The following is a 17,638-nucleotide window of genomic DNA, read 5'->3' as shown; positions in this document are numbered from 1 at the left end:
GGTGATACCTCACTTGCGGGCGCGACTTAGGTATGCATTTCCTTTGGTGCGCAAGCTCACAGTGGCTCTTAAATAAAAAATATAAAAAAAATCTGATCACTTTTATTGCAGTCACAAGGAATGCAAACATCCCTTGTGACCGGTATTAGGCAGTGACAGGTACTCTTTATGGGAGGTATCTGGGGTCTAAAACACCCCAAACCCCTGCCCACTGCACTCCAAAGTATTCAAGACCCTCAATAGATTTATGCAACAATCATGGCAAAACCACACCGCGATATTAGGTGCCATTCAAATGAAAAATTTGCTATTTGTCATTAACCTCCCTGGCGGTATGATGTCAGGAATTGCATACCAAAAGCGGTACAATTGTTTTCATGGAAATTTGGCGTTATGTATTATAGGCCTACAATGCTTAGTAATTACTGACTTAAACCTGACCAAAACAAGAGTCTAGTAGACATTCCAGATGTGATAAATTTGAAACACAAACACGTGAATTATAATTAATTATATATATATATATATATATATATATATATATATATATATATATACATATATATATATATATATATATATATATATATATATATAGTGTTTTGTGCAACGTTTTTTTTTTTTTTTAGAATTTCCCTTCCTAGTTCCGCTCCCATGCAGCATTGCTGCTGCAGGGAACGGAACTAGGAAGTGATCAGACCGACGGAGGAGCGGTGGGACTCTCGGCTGGCGATCTCAGCAATGAGAGATCATCGCTGGATCGCCAGGATAAGGTAAGAGAACACCGCTGCGCTCTCTGCAATCCACCCCGAGCGTGACTCTGGGTTACCGCTCCTGATATGAAAAATCAACCCCGAGTCACGCTCAGGATTACCGCCTAGGAGGTTAAAACCTTGACGCTTTGAAATCAGGGGCAGAATCACAGCAAATCTGCCGAGGTGTGAATGCAGCCTCAAGTAACACTGCAACAATTAAACCTGCCCCTGACCACTTCTTGTGCATCTGTTAACAGCTAAATCTCTCTGCAATTTGTCGCATTGAACTGAAAGGCAACCCGATGGGTCTAATTTTGTCAAAAATATGCTCGATGCAGGTCCTCAGTCATAGGATGGAGCCAAAAAAAAAAAAAAACCCCACACGCAACATTCATGTTTCATTTGGACACCTTTACTAGGCAACAGCACAGTTTCTCAGTAACCATTTAATACAACTAGAGATGACCAAATTGGCTGAATATTTAACAGGCAAATCAAAATTAGTTTTTAAAACCACAATAAAAGCATTTGGCTGGAGGAAAATTTTCCATATCTGTCCAAACAGCAAAGAGAATATAACAAATGTGAAGCTTTTGGCCCCACTTCTCCTGTAGGTCACAGGGGTGCACTTTGTTCTGCACTCCTGTGACCTGTATTTCAAGCCCGTTGTCAGCTGACATCACTCAGCTGGTTCACTCTCGAATTTGTTGGGATCCACCCAGATGCCTGGCCAGAAGCCGACTCCACCTGTCAGCAAAAAGCTGAGAGCCTGCGCTAGCCACTCCCAGCACCCTCCATAGCACTGGACAGGCATAGCACAGTAGTGATGGCTAGTCATTGGCGCTCTGCTCAGTAAAGCCAGAGAACCAAGCAAATCAGCAGGCTTTGATTGCTTGGTTTTAGGTCTTCTAGGTAGCAGGGGAGCGATACTCAATCCACCAAGTTGGCTTGCTTCAAACATCATACTATTTTAAAGATTACATTTTAAGGCAAGTTATTGCAGAAAGCCAGTTAATCCCAGGGGTTCATAAACTTTTTTTACTTGCCGCTGTATAGAATAAAGCAAGAAGTAGTAGGGAAAAAAAAAAAGGGAGGGAGGGAAGCGAATCTCCTCAGCCCATTGCCAAAATTTAAATGTAGGCACATTCCCTTAGTATAGAGTAAGGCACAAAGAAAATGGAGGAAGAAAGATATAATATGAAAAAAAAAATCTGAGGGGTGAGAAACTAGCAAGTAGGGTAAGAGGGAGGGGAAAAAAAATAGGGAAAAGTAAAGGGAAAGTTCAGAAACCACAGTTTTGAGTAGCAGTTAAGAGGGAAAAAAAAGCCTTCTCTGATATTCTGAGCTGCAGTAAACATGCTATGCGAGAAGGAGGTGGGAGAAGTCAAGCCAAGGTTGATCCCAAAATAAATATTCTGGGTATCCTCCAAGACCATGGTTCATTTTTTATGTCAAATGCACCCTAAATCCTGGATTTAATATCTTCCAAGCTAAAAGGATGGAGTTTGTTTAGCAGCTATAAAAAAACGTGTGGTAAGGATGCGGCCTCATCGAGAGATAGGTCCGCTTGCTTTGTTAATGGGGTCTTCCCACAGGTTCTTTGCAACCTTTAATTTGCAGTACTGAGTTAATCGTACAGACCCTTATCCACAGGCAACATACCTTTGAGCCCACCAGATTTGAAGCATGCTGCCCTCTTCAAGACACCCCCTGGGACGGTTTATCCCCATTTTCTGTCCTGCTGATGTTTTAGCAGACAGGACTACGGCAACACAAAGAAATTTAGCAGAATTGAAAAGGTGAGGAATCTGGGTCAGGTTTTTAGGTCTTTGTACCTGTTGCACATTCTCCCTCACTTAAGCTTGCCATGAAAGAAAAAAATATAAACAAAAACCCCATAAACCGATTTCCCCAGCCCCACATTCAAAAAGGTGGGTGATGGAATCCTTCTCGTTGCGCTATTGTTTTCTAACAGAAGGGACTCCCCGCCCACTAGGAGTCATGATCAGAACTACAGACGATTGGCTACATTGCTGATCGAGTGCAAAAATGTCCAACAATCCCATTCAAGAGCAGTCAGTCCTTAGAGATCGGGAACGACCATAGATGGACCAAACTTCGTCTGATTCAGCAGGGATTTCTATCCATCTATGGCCAGATTTACTTTCTGGTAAAAGCAAGATGTGTGGTAAATCTAACAAAGCCCTGATATCAGTAAAAGCCTGACAGGGATTCAAACACTCCCCTATTCTTAAAAAAAAAAAAAAAAAAAAAACCTGAAGCAAAAAATTGTGGCTTGACATATGCATTGTGGTGCAGCCATTGTGTGTCTACTTAGCACTGCAAACAAACATGCATTACCACAATGCACCAATGCATAAACTGCATGGGGTTTGCTGAAATGGTGCAGGACCCATTTTTTTTCTCATACACTTAGGAGCAGTGATAGCCCATTCAAAATTATTGTATTTAACCACATGAAACCATGAGCACTGCAGCATGGTGTGAATGGGCACTCAGTATTTTAGATCTAAAATACTGACATTCAAAACTTAATAAGCTATACAATAAATGTGACAGATGTTTCCTTACCATCATGCGGTGAGGTTTTCAATCTACTACATACGTCGTATACATCTCCATAGCATTCTTGAATTTTCTGTAATGCATCTGTGGATCTTAATTCCATAAGGTCCCGCAGCTCTTGAACAGTGATCCCGAATTCTCCACCATGGTTTGCTTCATTTATAGAGTTTTTTACACCACTGTATGCAACCGAATTGTTCGCCATTTCTGCCACAATCCCTTTGGGCAGACAAATGGGCAGAAGTGGTCAGTAAATCCAGCTGGGAAGGGGGTCTTCAAAACAAACCTCGAACGAACACTATATCAAGTGCATTTTAGGGATATTCAAAAAGCTTGAAGGGTAATTCCACAGATATGTCTTGAATACTGTTCCATGGTAAACAACGGCATTACTTTATGAAATTGCATCCAGAAAATTCTAGAAAGAGGAAAAAAAAAAATTGTTACAGGTGTGAAAATGACTACTACAATCAGATTGTAAATTGTATGGTCAGTCATGTACATAGTATGGTCAGCCATGAAGTTATATTTAATGTGGAAGTTAAGATTGCCTTCAAATCACAATACTAAATCCTTAACAATCACGTTATTTTAAAATACAACCTAATAAAAATAAAAGCTATTATAATAGCACATTACTAAAAAATAATAATTGTTTTTGAACACCAATCTGATATGGTAGGTGGGTTTATTTGCTCACCATAAAATGAGATATTCAGCAACTTAAAATAGTTTGTAAAAAAATAAAAAAAAAAAGTTAACTGACACATATATCCCAACCTGTAATTTTGATGTTAAAATGTTTAATATAAGCATAGTGTTTATTGTCTTATAAGAATAGGATCATACAATTAGCATTCCCAGATATTTAAACTAGATCATGTCTAAATCTACGTAGACAGGTAAAAACTAAAAAAAAAAAAAAAAAAAAATAATAATAATTTGAATGCCTCCCCTCACACCATACGTGCAGGAAAACCGATGGCGCACACACAGATTTGACTTGCATGGGCTTGTGCACACCATATGCAACAACTCACATGTTACGTAGGTCTCTGAAACCACACAAGGAAAACAATTGATCATTATGTGCCCTGTGCACACCATAACACTGGTATCAAGTGAGGTTTTTTTCTGCGCAGATATATGCATACACCATACAGACTCCTGTGCAGAAGAAATCTGGACGCAATACTAAATGGTATGGTGGTGTGAACAGGGCACATATAGTACAAATGTTTTCCTTGCAGGTGTAGGGAAAAAAAAAAAAAAAAAAAAAACTACTTACATCTTTGCAAATTGTGCGAATGAGGCCTAACACTCAACACAGAATTCAACTTTAACTACCTGTGTCCAGAAGGATCTCAAAACAAAATCTAAAGTCAGTCAGAATACTAATATAATCTGGAGTAATGGAGAATAACTCATAAATCTGGTTACTCAATTAATTTACACCCCAACACAGCTGATACAGAACAATTTGAGGTACCCAGTAAATGTTCAGACACCTGTTCATTACGACACTTGGTATGAAACTACTGTAGTATACCTAACATTATCAGGTATGGTTATTTCATTTGTTAAATATTAAAGAATGGTTTAAAAACATTGGTGGGTTATATTTTAAGAAATTAAGTTTTTACAAACCAAAATGGGAGCATAATCAAGAAAAAAAATATATATTGACCCCAAGATAGCAAGCTTCCAATGCCAATCTCCGGCAAAGCATGTGCCTAATTTAAGTGGAACTATTTTGGGCAGAGAATGACAAACACCAAATGTCTTTAGCTTAGCTTGTAACCCTGCTATGAAGGAACAGAAAGACAAGAGATTCTTATGCAATAGTGCTCCATTTAACCCTGTATCATATTCTATCCAAGAAAAGAACACTTACCATTCATGCTTCCAAAAAGCACTAAATAAGTGGGATCTACGGTTAACACACTAGCTGTAAATAAGCACATTTTCACTAAGTATTGGTTATTGTTTTTTGCCAAGAGATCAGGCTTGAATAAAAGGCTTTGATGGATGTTTAAAAAGCCAACGGTTAAGTAATTTTAAACCACTGCCTGAGATTAAGCTTCTGCTGCTGCTATTCTCTGCTAAGCATTTGACCTTCAACTGCACATTATCAGCAGCAAGCTCCAGTATAAGAAATGGCTCCCTAAATGATTATCTAAGGAAAGCTTCTTGGTTAATCTAATTAGTTCATCTGAGGCCTGACAAACCCATGTAGTATGGGGTTACAGAACACAGCAAAAATTAAAGAATCCCCTTAACTGCATATGAAACATGACAAAATACTTAAGAAATCACAAAAGAATTTGCAAATAAGGTAATTTTCAAGAAAAAGCCACAAATCTCCAAGTATCACCTAGCCTAGCCAATGAAACCATCCAGGTGTAGGGCCATACAAATGTTAAATTTAAAGTGGATTGTAAACCCTCTCCTATACCCAGTGAAGTAAATAGCTCCAGATGATCAACAAATAAAAAAATATAAAAAAAATCACTCTACATAAGTTTTACATGTATATCTGCCGTCTTTCCCTTTCTACATTCTTTAGAAAGTGCACATTGTGTTAGAAACCCCTATTCCCCTTCCAGCAGTGGGTGCGAGTCTGGGCATACACTGTTAGCGCTAATTGTTAGAAAGTTGCACACACACACACCCCCTCTCCACATAGGCAGAGGAACGAAGGAACATGCAGAGCTGTACTATGAATAGACAAGCTCTCTGTTTAGCTCTCTCCAAGCTCCCTGCCCAACACAAACTTCCAGCTGCTGTTACCTTGTTTGTCAGAGAACTAGTCATTGGTGACTTTGCTGATAGAGGAATAGAGCAGCAAAGAGACACAGCACTCAAAGCTTTGAACAGAGACAAGTAAACAACGTGCGCCCAGGTCAGATTTCATTAATTGGGTTTGAAGAAAAACCTTCAGGGTGCATGCAAGTGCACCTGACACTGATTACATAGAGTAACCCCAGCGGGGGCTCCCAGTGATTATCTGTAGGAGGCAGCCTGATTGAAAGAAATGGGAGGCTGCCAGCTCCTGCAGTTAATCACAGCCAATTGCATGCAAACGCTTGTGGAGCAATCTAATGCTAGTGATTGTCCCTGGAAGTTCATCGCCGGAACATCCGCTGAGGCTATAGCATGCAAGATGGTCATCTACACCTATATTCCTCACTTCGTCGGTCCTATGCTCCCAGGTTGGGGTTGGCCCCTCGGCATACTGCACTGTATGGGAGGATGTCAGAGGCGAAACCAGGAGGTGGCTTCAGGGGACCGGTTGCCTCAAGAAGTAGCAATAAGGCCAAATTCATCAGCCTTAAAGCAAAACAAGCAGTGGGGATGGGGACCCATATCAAGGTTTAAAAGAATTTCCCAGAATTTAGCTTTAGGAATCTGAAACAGGAAAAGGGTATACATACACACAAATATAGGATGTATGTACATACTTTTGTTTGTATTCTTAAATTTGCCGCTTGGGCGCATACTGTCCCTGGGGCACCATCCAGCCATCAGCCATTCAGAATCATACAGGCTTCCAGCGGCAGGGATGGACGGTGCATTTGTACCTTTAGATATGGGGCTCAACACCCAGTGTCCATGGAACCATAGAAGGGAAATCTAAATGACTACACCTATTCCAATGACAACTATTTAAGAGGATTTCTAATCCTTTGGCAAGGCAAGATTTCTTTTTGCTTTCTGTTGTGTCTATAGGGCAGGAAGTGTATTGCTTTTTTCCCCACTGTGTCACTGAGAATTGTATGGGTGTGTAACTGCACCTTATTGTCCCTTGCATTATGCACAGATCATATTTGTCTGATAGCACCAAAAATGCTTGCTATATTCCTGAACATTTTTACATGTAAAAAATTCTAGGTTTCCAGAACAATCTGACCACACCATAACCTTTTCGGTACGTTAAGATTTAATTCAACACATTGTCAGGGTTTTTTCTTCAGAATACCGCTAAATAGGCAATTGAAATATATATGTATATGTGAAATATGCCAATTTAACATGTCACTAGCCTAGGTACTTTAGATGCAAACAATGTCAGCATCACATAACAGCCTAGAACTGCTATTTAGATAAAGGTTTTGGGAATCTACACAGTACTGGCATTCATACCAGGCCAAGAAAATCTGGCAACAATGTCTACTTCATGTGGGAATGGATTTGGATATAGTATGGATTCAGACTCCTCCTGTACAAGGCGGCTATGGGTAGCACAGGAACTCACATACTTGCAAGCTGGTTCATTGCCCTAGACAGACCTGTACTGTGAATGCTTGAGGAGAGGTTAGATAACACAAAAAGGTAACTAGATAGGAAAAGGAAAATAAAAAAAAAAAAAAAAAAAAAAAAAAAACAACAAAAAAAAATAAATAGAAAACGCTATGCCTATTCAACAGAACACAAGCTACCACTGATTAACTAAGACTGATGAGGAATCAAGTGCTAAGCACTTGATGGCATTTCCTTGGGTGAGTACAAAGTTGGTATGTATCCAGCCCTGAAAATCACTCAGGCAACACATACTCCTTTCTTGGGCTCTCCACCTGTTCTAAAGCATAAAATAAATGTGGCTGTGTACACAAGCTGTTGCAGCTGTGATAGGACCACCAAACGCATACAGTCATTACATAGAAAGCCTGCTTAAACAATATGAACACTATTTACACACACACACACACACACACACACACTTGAATCTATACATTTGAAAGAGGAACTAAACTGTATCCGAGCACCAAACCAAAAATTTCATGTTTTCCTTTTCAAATGCTTTGGAAATGAAATAAAAAGATAATTTATACAGTATGCAATGTAACCGTTAACTGTCTTTGCGCAGTGAGCACTAACATGTTTCAAGATTAAAAGTGTGGTTACTTTGCACTGTGCATAACAAACAGATGAGCAGGAAACAGCATTAATACCTAGGAAAGAACACTGAAAACACCAAAAGAGAAAAAAAAAAAAAACGATTTTCTTACATACATGAAAAGAAAACTAGCAGAAAGGGGGTACCGGTTGTCCCTCCCCAGCCATAGCTTGGGGTTGTGTTGACACAAAAAGCCCCTGAAAGGTATCGGTAACAACGTAGGTGTGGGAAGGTAGTGTGTGTGGGGGGGGGGGGGGGGGGGTTGGGATTCAAGTCAGAATTTCGGGACTTAGCCTCTTGCACTTAAAGAGGAAGTAAACCCTCCTCGGGAAGTTGTACCTATAGGTAAGCCTATGATAAGGCTTACCTATAGGTACTGTAAATATCTCCTAAACATGTACCGTTTAGGAGATATTTACCTTTAATGCAGCCAGTGACGTCACTGGCGCATGCGCTCTGAAGGAACGGCTGATCGTGCCGTTCCTTCAGAGCCCCGTGCCGTGACCGTCGGCTCCCGCGCGCGTGACGTCACTGCGGCTCCGGCCAATCAGATGGCCGGATGCCGCGATCCCGGAAGACGGGCGACTGAACATGTCGCTCGTCATACAGGTAAGTGAGCGGCACGGCGGGGGCTCGTTCTAAGGCAAGTATTTCATAATGAGCTAGTATGCGATGCATACTAGCTCATTATGGGTTTCTCTTGCAGGATGTAAAAAAAAAAAAAAAAATTTTAAACGGGTTTACAACCTCTTTAAGGAAAAGAGGCAGTGAATTTGGAGGTGGGTGGTACGTCTCAAGGCTCCAAAAAAAGTAATATCAAAGCCTGGAGGCAAGTAGGCATCAATCCATGGCTGCCAAACTCTGGCATTTACAAACTGTCATGCAGGGTTGTCGCGATCTTAGCATGGACCCTCACCTGCATAATTTTGTGTTTGGTTGCCAAGACAAGTATAGGGGTCTTCCACAATTTTGTATCGTTTGTTTAGCAGCTGTGATAATATACAACAGTTGAAAATGTTTTGTCACAGCCCCAGGGCTTTGGGATGTAAAAGCGCAACCTGGGGATCTGGCTCAAGTGGTGTAGAAAAGATGACCGAGGATCAGGAAGATATCAGACCAGAAACTACTTACTACTGGGAAGATCCACCAAATGTGCGCCTGGAGTATTACAGCAGAGAAAACAAGACAAAAGATTGGGCGCATACTTTGCAATCCTATCAGGTACAAGATACCACCAGAGTAAATGCCTCCAATGACAAAAAAAAATTATTTGTGACGATTTAGGAGTGGCCTGCCAGATCTCAGCCCAGTCCTCTGTCTCCAGTTAAAGACAGGTCAGATGTCCATTTAGGTACATACAGTGGATATAAAAAGTCTACACACCCCTGTTAAAATGTCAGGTTTTTGTGATGTAAAAAAAAAAAAAAAATTACAGAAATAATTTCAGAACTTTTTCCACCTTTTTAATGCGACCTATAAACTGTACGACTCAGTTGAATAACAAACTGAAAAATTATTTTAAAAAAAATTACACATACATACACTATATACACACACACACACACACACACACTTGTGCTCAGAAGTTTACATTCACATACACCCTGGCAGAAATGTTGAATTCTTGGCCATTTTTCAGAGAATATGGATAACAAAAACTTTTCACTCATGGTTAGTGTTTGGCTGAAGCCATTCATTATCAACCGTGTTTACTCTTTCACCGCTTGCCAACCGCCCCACGCAGATTTACTGCACAGCAGGGCAGCTCGGCTGCACATAATCACGTAGATATACGCGATTATGGGCATGCGGTCTTGCCGAAGCCACACTCCCGCTGTGATTATACACAGAGGGAGGAGCAGCGGCTGTCTCCACCGGCCTCCGCCATCTTCAGAGACTGACAGAATACCCACCGGCTTACGAAAAAACAGGTGGGTGTTCTGTCACACAGGCAGAGAAAGATCAGGAGTTTCAGCTAAGCTGAAACCCCAATCTCTCTGTGCCTGCCACAGAGCCCCCCCCCCCCCCCCACAGTCAGTAAGTACAAACAGGCATACATTTAACCCTTTGATCATCCCCAGTGTTAACCCCTCCCCTGCCAGTGTCATTTATACAGTTATAGTGCATAATATTTAGCACTGATTACTGTATTAATGTCACTGGTCCCCAAAAAGCGTAAAAAATGTCAGTTAGGGGGTCCGCCAAAATGTCGCAATCCTGCTAAAAAGCGCATGATCGCCGCCATTACTAATTAAAAAAAAAATAAAATGTCCAAAAATGTATCCTGCACTTTTGTAAACGCTATAACTTTTGCGCGAACCAATTAAAATACACTTTTTGGGATTTTTTTTTTACCAAAAATATGTAGCAGAATACAAACTGGCCTAAACTGAAAAATAAAATTTGATTTTTTAAATTTTTTGTTTATTGGGAATGTTTTATAGCAGAAAGTAAAAGTTTTTTCCCAAAATTGTTGCTTTTTTTGATTATAGTGCAAAATGTAAAAACCGCAAAATGTAAAAACCGCAAAATGTAAAAACCGCAAAATGTAAAAACCACAGTGGTGATCAAATACCACCAAAATAAAGCTCTATTTGTGGGGGAAAAAAAAGCACCAATTTTATTTGGGTACAGCATCGCATGACCGCGCAATTTTTCATTAAAATAACGCAGTGCCGAATCACAAACAATGGCAATTAAGGCCATTAATGGTCATTAAGGGGGGGGGGGGTAAAACCTTCTGGAGCTGAAGTAGTTAAATCATAATTACAAACTACCCAAATGACCCTGATCAAAAGTTTATATACCCTGGTGATTTTGGCCTAACTTGCACACAAGTTGACACAAAGGCGTTTACATGGCTATTAAAAGTAACCATCCTCACCTGTGATCTGTTTGCTTGTAATTAGTGTGATTATATATATATATATATATATATATATATATATATATATATATATATATATACACATATATACATATATACATATATACATATACACACACATATATACACATAAAACAGGGGTCTTCAAACTATGGCCCTCCAGTTCAGGAACTACAATTCCCGCCATGCCTAGTCATGTCTGTGAATGTCAGTGTTTTACAATGCATCATGGGATGTTTAGTTCAACAGCTGGAGGGCCGTCATTTGAGGATCCCTGGTATAAAAAGGTCAAAGTTTCTGGATTCCTGATAGACCCTTGCATCTTTCATCCAGTGCTGCACTGACGTTTCTGAATTCATGGGGAAAGCAAAAGAATTGGTCAAAGGATCTGCAGGGAAAAGGTAGTTGACCTGTATAAAACAGGAAAGGGATATAAAAAGATATGATTCACTGGAAGGAAATGTACACCGCTCCAAGTGAGGACAATCCAACCCTCAAGTAACTAGGTGCAAGTTCAGTCCGTGGTCTGGATCCACTCAATGTAAAACCAAGAGGTTCGACCGCACTCCAGTGGATGAAGATAAAATGATCCTTTATTAAAATTGTAAATCCAACAAGACAATCTTAATAAAAGGATCATTTTATGGAATAGATATATATATATATTAGATAGACATTATAGAAATATCCCTACATATATATAGTAGCGCAAACTCATCAAAAAGATGCCAAAAAATAATGTGCAAACCGCACAAAGTCCAATAGTTCAACAGATGTCACATAGGCAAAAAAGAAGATATCATGAACAGTCCATAATCCTTCAATCTATCTCCTGGGATGACTACGTAAAGAAACGTGTTTCTCAAGGGGATCACCACCACCACCGTGCTCCGAAGGGGGGGAGGAGAAATGCCCACTCACCAGATGCTGTGGCCCAACTAACTTTCGTGTTTGAGCGTTAAGGCTTATAATGATGGTCACTGGTCCAGAGTGTCCACACCGGGAATTACACCAGCACAGTCAACAAAAGCTCAGCAGCATATGGAGAGAAAAAGCATAATCCCAATAGCGTGATACCGTTTTAAAAGGCTTTATTAAATAAAACAAAAGGTAACACACTCACATTTCTTAAATATCATCAAACGCATAATACAGTCACCATTAGGAGAGGGATGCCCTTCGGGAGATGATGTCCAGACTCCACGCCGTGGACGCAGCGCCTTCCGGGTATTCCAACCTCCTCATAGGAAACCTGGTTACACCGCCTGGTCACGCCCCGACGCGTTTCGTGATTTCCACTTCTTCCCCGGGAGCGCTGCGTCCACGGCGTGGAGTCTGGACATCATCTCCCGAAGGGCATCCCTCTCCTAATGGTGACTGTATTATGCGTTTGATGATATTTAAGAAATGTGAGTGTGTTACCTTTTGTTTTATTTAATAAAGCCTTTTAAAACGGTATCACGCTATTGGGATTATGCTTTTTCTCTCCATATGCTGCTGAGCTTTTGTTGACTGTGCTGGTGTAATTCCCGGTGTGGACACTCTGGACCAGTGACCATCATAAGCCTTAACGCTCAAACACGAAAGTGAGTTGGGCCACAGCATCCGGTGAGTGGGCATTTCTCCTCCCCCCCCTTCGGAGCACGGTGGTGGTGGTGGTGATCCCCTTGAGAAACACGTTTCTTTACGTAGTCATCCCAGGAGATAGATTGAAGGATTATGGACTGTTCATGATATCTTCTTTTTTGCCTATGTGACATCTGTTGAACTATTGGACTTTGTGCGGTTTGCACATTATTTTTTGGCACTATCTTTTTGATGAGTTTGCGCTACTATATATATGTAGGGATATTTTGTAATGTCTATCTAATATATATATCTATTCCATATTTTCTTAGTTAAGTAGCTGCATAGCCATTGCTTTTATAGGTGAGTGGTCCTCGTTTTGAGCACTTGGGATAGCTTATTTTATTTCATTTTTGTCTTCGGCGGGTATTTAAGCTGTCATATTATATAAAGGATCATTTTATTTTTATCAACTGGAGTGCGGTCAAACCTCTTTTCGTTTATATGAAAAGATATCCAAGGAACTGAGAATGCCAATCAGCAGTGTTCGTTTAAAATGAGGGGGTTCTGTTGAAACTAAACCACGGTCAGCTAGATCAACTCAAATTTCAGCCACAACTGCCAGGAAAAATTGTTCAGGATGCAAAACCCACAAATAACTTCAGGTGAAATACAGGACTCTGAAAACCTGGTGTGGGTGTTTTAAGATGCACAATAAGGAGTCACTTGAAGAAAGATGGGCTGCATGGTCCAATCTCCAGAAGAAAGCCATTACTTCACAAATGCCACAAAAGTATCCCGCTTACAATACGCCAAAAAGCACATACAAGCCTCAAACCTTCTGGCTTAAAGTCATTTGCCGTGATGAGACCAAAACTGAGCTTTTTGGCCACAACCATAAACGCTACATTTGGGGAGGAGTCTTACAAGGCCTATGATTAAATGTACACCATTCCTACTATGAAACACTGAGGTGGATCGTTGATGTTTTGGGGATATGTGAGCTACAAAAGGCACAGGAAATTTGGTCAAAAATGATGGCAAGATGAATGTAAGCCATCTGGTCCCGGTGACTTCAGTAAGGGAACCTACCATAGGGGTGCTTCCTGTGATGGGTTATTAACTTCACCATTACAGTCTAGGTTACTATATCCCCCCAATTCTTTTGTGAAGCCTGAAGAATTTATTTAGAACCTTCGCCTTCTCTGTCCTTTCCCTTCTTCATCCTTTATGGGGCTATTATGTTCTGGCCTCACTTTCTTACTATTTATATAGTTCAAGAATATATTGGGGTTTTTCTTACTCTCTTCTGCTATGTGCCTTTTGTGTTCTATCTTAGCCGCCTTGATTGCGCTTTTACATTTCTTATTGCATTCTTTGTAGTGCTGGAATGCTACCAATGACCCCTCTGCTTTTGATTTCTTGAAGGCCTTTTTTTTTTATATGCATTTTCACATTGGAGTTTAGCCACCTTGGGTTTATTTTAGCGCTTTTAAAAACTTATTCCCTGTCGGAATGCACTGGCCAATACCTTTATTATGTTCTTAAAGCATTCCCATTTTTCTCCAGTGTTTTTTTCCCCAGGATTCTATCCCATTTAATATTGTCTAGCATAGAGCGCAATTTAGGAATATTGGCTCTTTCGAAGTTCAGGGTCTGTGTATTACCCTTAGGTTCCCCATTTCAGTTATTTATACTCAAACTAATTGACCTATAGTCACTGTTTCCTAAGTTGCCCCTTATTTATACACCCACAACAACCAGGTCTGTATTATTCTTAATTAGTAGGTCTAGTAACGCATTGTTATTCATTGGTGCGTTCACTATCAGATCCATGAAGTTGTCCTAAAACACATTTAGGAAACAGCGAGCCTTAGACAAATGTGCAATTCCTTCTGCCCAGTCTATTTGGATAAATAAAATCACCCATTATAATGACATTTCCCTTCCTTGCTGCCATTCCAAGCTGCGATAGGAGGTCCCCCTCCCTCTGGTTGGGGGCCTATAGAATACCCCCAATATTACTTTCCCCTTAGTATCATCCCTTTGAAGCTCTACCCATAGGGATTCCACCTCCTACCTAGCTCCATTAGTGATAACATCCCTCAAATTTCACTTGCACATCGTTGATATACAGGCATACCCCTCCCCCTTTTACCCCATCTCTGTGATAAAAGGGAATACCACTGAATGGTTGCCAGCCAATCATGAAAACTGTCAAACTATTTGTTTTTGTTTTTTTTAAATTCACACAAAATCAAAATCCTCCTCATACATTAGCAGCTCCAGTTCTCCCATCTTGTTAGCCAGACTTCTAGCATTAGCATAGAAACCTTGTAATTTTGTCCATTCCCATAGTATACCCTTGTTAATAAACCCATTAGGAGGCTGCATTTTGGATTGGTCAACCTACCTACCTTGGGTCTTGGATCTCTGGTCACCCTACCACTAACGCCCCCAATATTGCCTGCTAAACTTTGTTCCCCACTGGCTAGCTCTACATCTGGACCCCCCCCATCACCTAGTTAAAAAACGCCTAACTTTTCAGCTATCTTCTCCCCCAGTACGGCTGCTCCCTCATTTAGGTGCAGTTTGTCCCTTCTAAAGAGCCAGTAACTGACTGAAAAAGTCGGCCCAGTTCTCCAGGAACCCAAATTCCTCCTTTCTACACTAGTTCCTCAGCCACTTAACTTCCCTAATCTCCCCCTGCCTCTCTGGCATGGCTTCAGGCACAGGGTAGTATTTCCTTGAATACTACCTTGGAGGTCCTACTCCTCAATTTAGCTATTAAGTCCCTGAAATCATTTTTAGGACTCTCCGCTTTCCTCTTTATCATTGGTACCCACGTGTACCATGACAGCTGGGTCCTCTCGTACCCCACCCAATAATCTGTCCACCAGATCAGTGATGTGCCGAATCTGAGTGCCCGGTAAACAGCATACTGTTCATTGCTTACGGTCTTTGTGACAGAAAACCCTCATTCTAGCTGAAGAAAAACAGCCCCAAAGCATGATGCTGCCACCACTATGCTGCACTGTGGGTATGGTGTTCTTTTGGTGATGTGCAGTGTTTTTGCACCAAACATGGTTGAACTTTTTGGCCATAATTGCAAAAGATAACATTTTCCCACATGCTTTTGGGAGACTTCAGATGTGTTTTTTGCAAACTGTAACCAGGCTTCGATGTTATTCTTTGTAAAGAAAAGGCTTCCATCTTGCCACTCTACCCCATAGCCCAGACATATGAAGAATACAGGAGATGGTCACGTGCCACACCCCCCAGTACTTGCAAGATATTCCTGCAGCTCCTTGGCAGCCTCCCTGACCAGTTTACTGCTTGTCTATTCATCAATTTTAAAAAGGGACATCCAGTTCTTGGTAATGTCACTGTTGTGCTATATTATCTCCACTTGATAATGACTGTCTTCACTGTGTTCCATTGTATATCTAATGCCTTGGAAATTCTTTTGTACCCTTTTGAGGATACCTTTTAAGAGATCCCTCTGATGCTTTGGAAGCTTTGGAGGACCATGGCTTTTGCTGTAGGATGCAACTAGGAAATGTAAGGAAAGACCTACTAGAACAGCTAAACTTTAAAGCGAGAATAATCAGAGGCACTTTAAAGGATGACAGGTGTGTACTAACTCCTATTTAACATGAGCTTGAATGCGCTTGCCTTATTCTGAACACAGCTACATCCCCAGTTATAAGAGGGTGTGCACACTTATGCAACCACATTTTAGTTTTTAGCTTTACTTTCAAAAGGAGGTTTCTGAAAAACCAACAGCACCAAATTAAGGTGCCAAGGTGGCAACGGAGGTCACACCGGAGGTACCAAGTATCACACCAGGGAATGGGTGGCTAATGACCTTTGGAAAAAAAAAATGCTAAGGCCGAGACCGGACCCTTGATAGTACTCAAGGCCAACTTTTGATCAACTCCATGTTGAAAGAAAGCCAAGATCCGAGCCACTGAGTAAGAGCGAGGGGGAGCCCCAAGAGACTCACACCACGCTTTCCACATACGATGAAAGATCTTCCTAGAAGTAATTTTTCACGCTTTAAGCAAAGTGGGGATCACTTAAGCGACTAGCCTGACCAGGTTGGCGTCCAAAGCTCGGCAAGGCCAGTACAGAGCCACAAGAATGACCGGAATCCTTTCTACTTCGACCCTGCGAAGAAGTCTTGGCAGCAACTTGAGAGGGGGGGAAAAGCATACATCAGCTGATACTGACCCCACGGGGCCAACAGCACGTTTGTGGCGTCTGCCAGAGGGTCCCGGGAGCTCTTTCCTGTTGATCCGAGATGCCAACAGATCTACGTGTGGAGTGCCCCAACTAAGGCACAACTGCTGGAACACCTCCGGATGGAGAGACCATTCCCCTGCATCCAAGGCCTGTCTACTGAGGCAATCTGCCTGCCATGGTTCCACTCCTGGAATATGAACAGCGGAGAGAGCTGGAACAGAGCGCTCTGCCCATCGAAGGATGTCTGCCACCTCCAGGGCTGCAAGGACACTTTTGGTCCCCGCTTGGTGCTTCTTTCGAATCATCTCTGCTGAAGAGCTTCCAAGCCACTGCAACAGACCAGCTTCAAAGAAGATGAAAGGGTATCCTTTTTGAACAGGTCCCAAACACCAATTCTTTCCTCTGCCCTGGACCCAAGATTTAGAAGATTCAAATTTTTAATCACCAGAGCAAGTTAAGGTACAGGCAAAAGTACAGACAGAGGTGCATGCTTTAAGAAGAAAGATGGTGCAGCAGCAAACAACCATTTTGGTTGTAACTAGAGTTTGAGCCTTCAACATCTCTACTTGACTCACTCCATGAGTCTGGGGGCAGCAGTGATGAGGAAGAGGGGCAAGTTGAGGATATTCATACTCAAGTAAAAATGAAGTTCAGGCTTATTTTGCAGAGAAGCCACTTGCCAAGAAGAGAAACCATTTGAAT

At 41.2% G+C, this 17,638-nt stretch overlaps 1 protein-coding gene across 4 annotated transcripts in view; it reads right to left on the bottom strand.

Moving 5' to 3' along the window:
- ATP2B1 (ATPase plasma membrane Ca2+ transporting 1) overlaps positions 1-17,638 on the bottom strand; it is a 369,470-nt gene that overhangs the window by 294,582 nt on the left and 57,250 nt on the right. For all 4 annotated transcript variants that reach the window (XM_082254546.1, XM_082254548.1, XM_082254545.1 and 1 more), the window contains exon 2: positions 3,348-3,759. In XM_082254546.1, the coding sequence (XP_082110672.1) occupies positions 3,348-3,546 (199 nt within the window). In that variant the 5' untranslated portion in view covers positions 3,547-3,759. The remainder of the gene's footprint in view (positions 1-3,347; positions 3,760-17,638) is intronic.

This window comes from Pelophylax lessonae (assembly GCF_965119305.1).
Source record: "Pelophylax lessonae genome assembly, chromosome: 4".
NCBI classification, from domain to species: Eukaryota; Metazoa; Chordata; class Amphibia; order Anura; family Ranidae; genus Pelophylax; species Pelophylax lessonae.
Note: the sequence above shows the minus strand (reverse complement) of the source record. Positions and strands in the feature narration are given on the sequence as shown.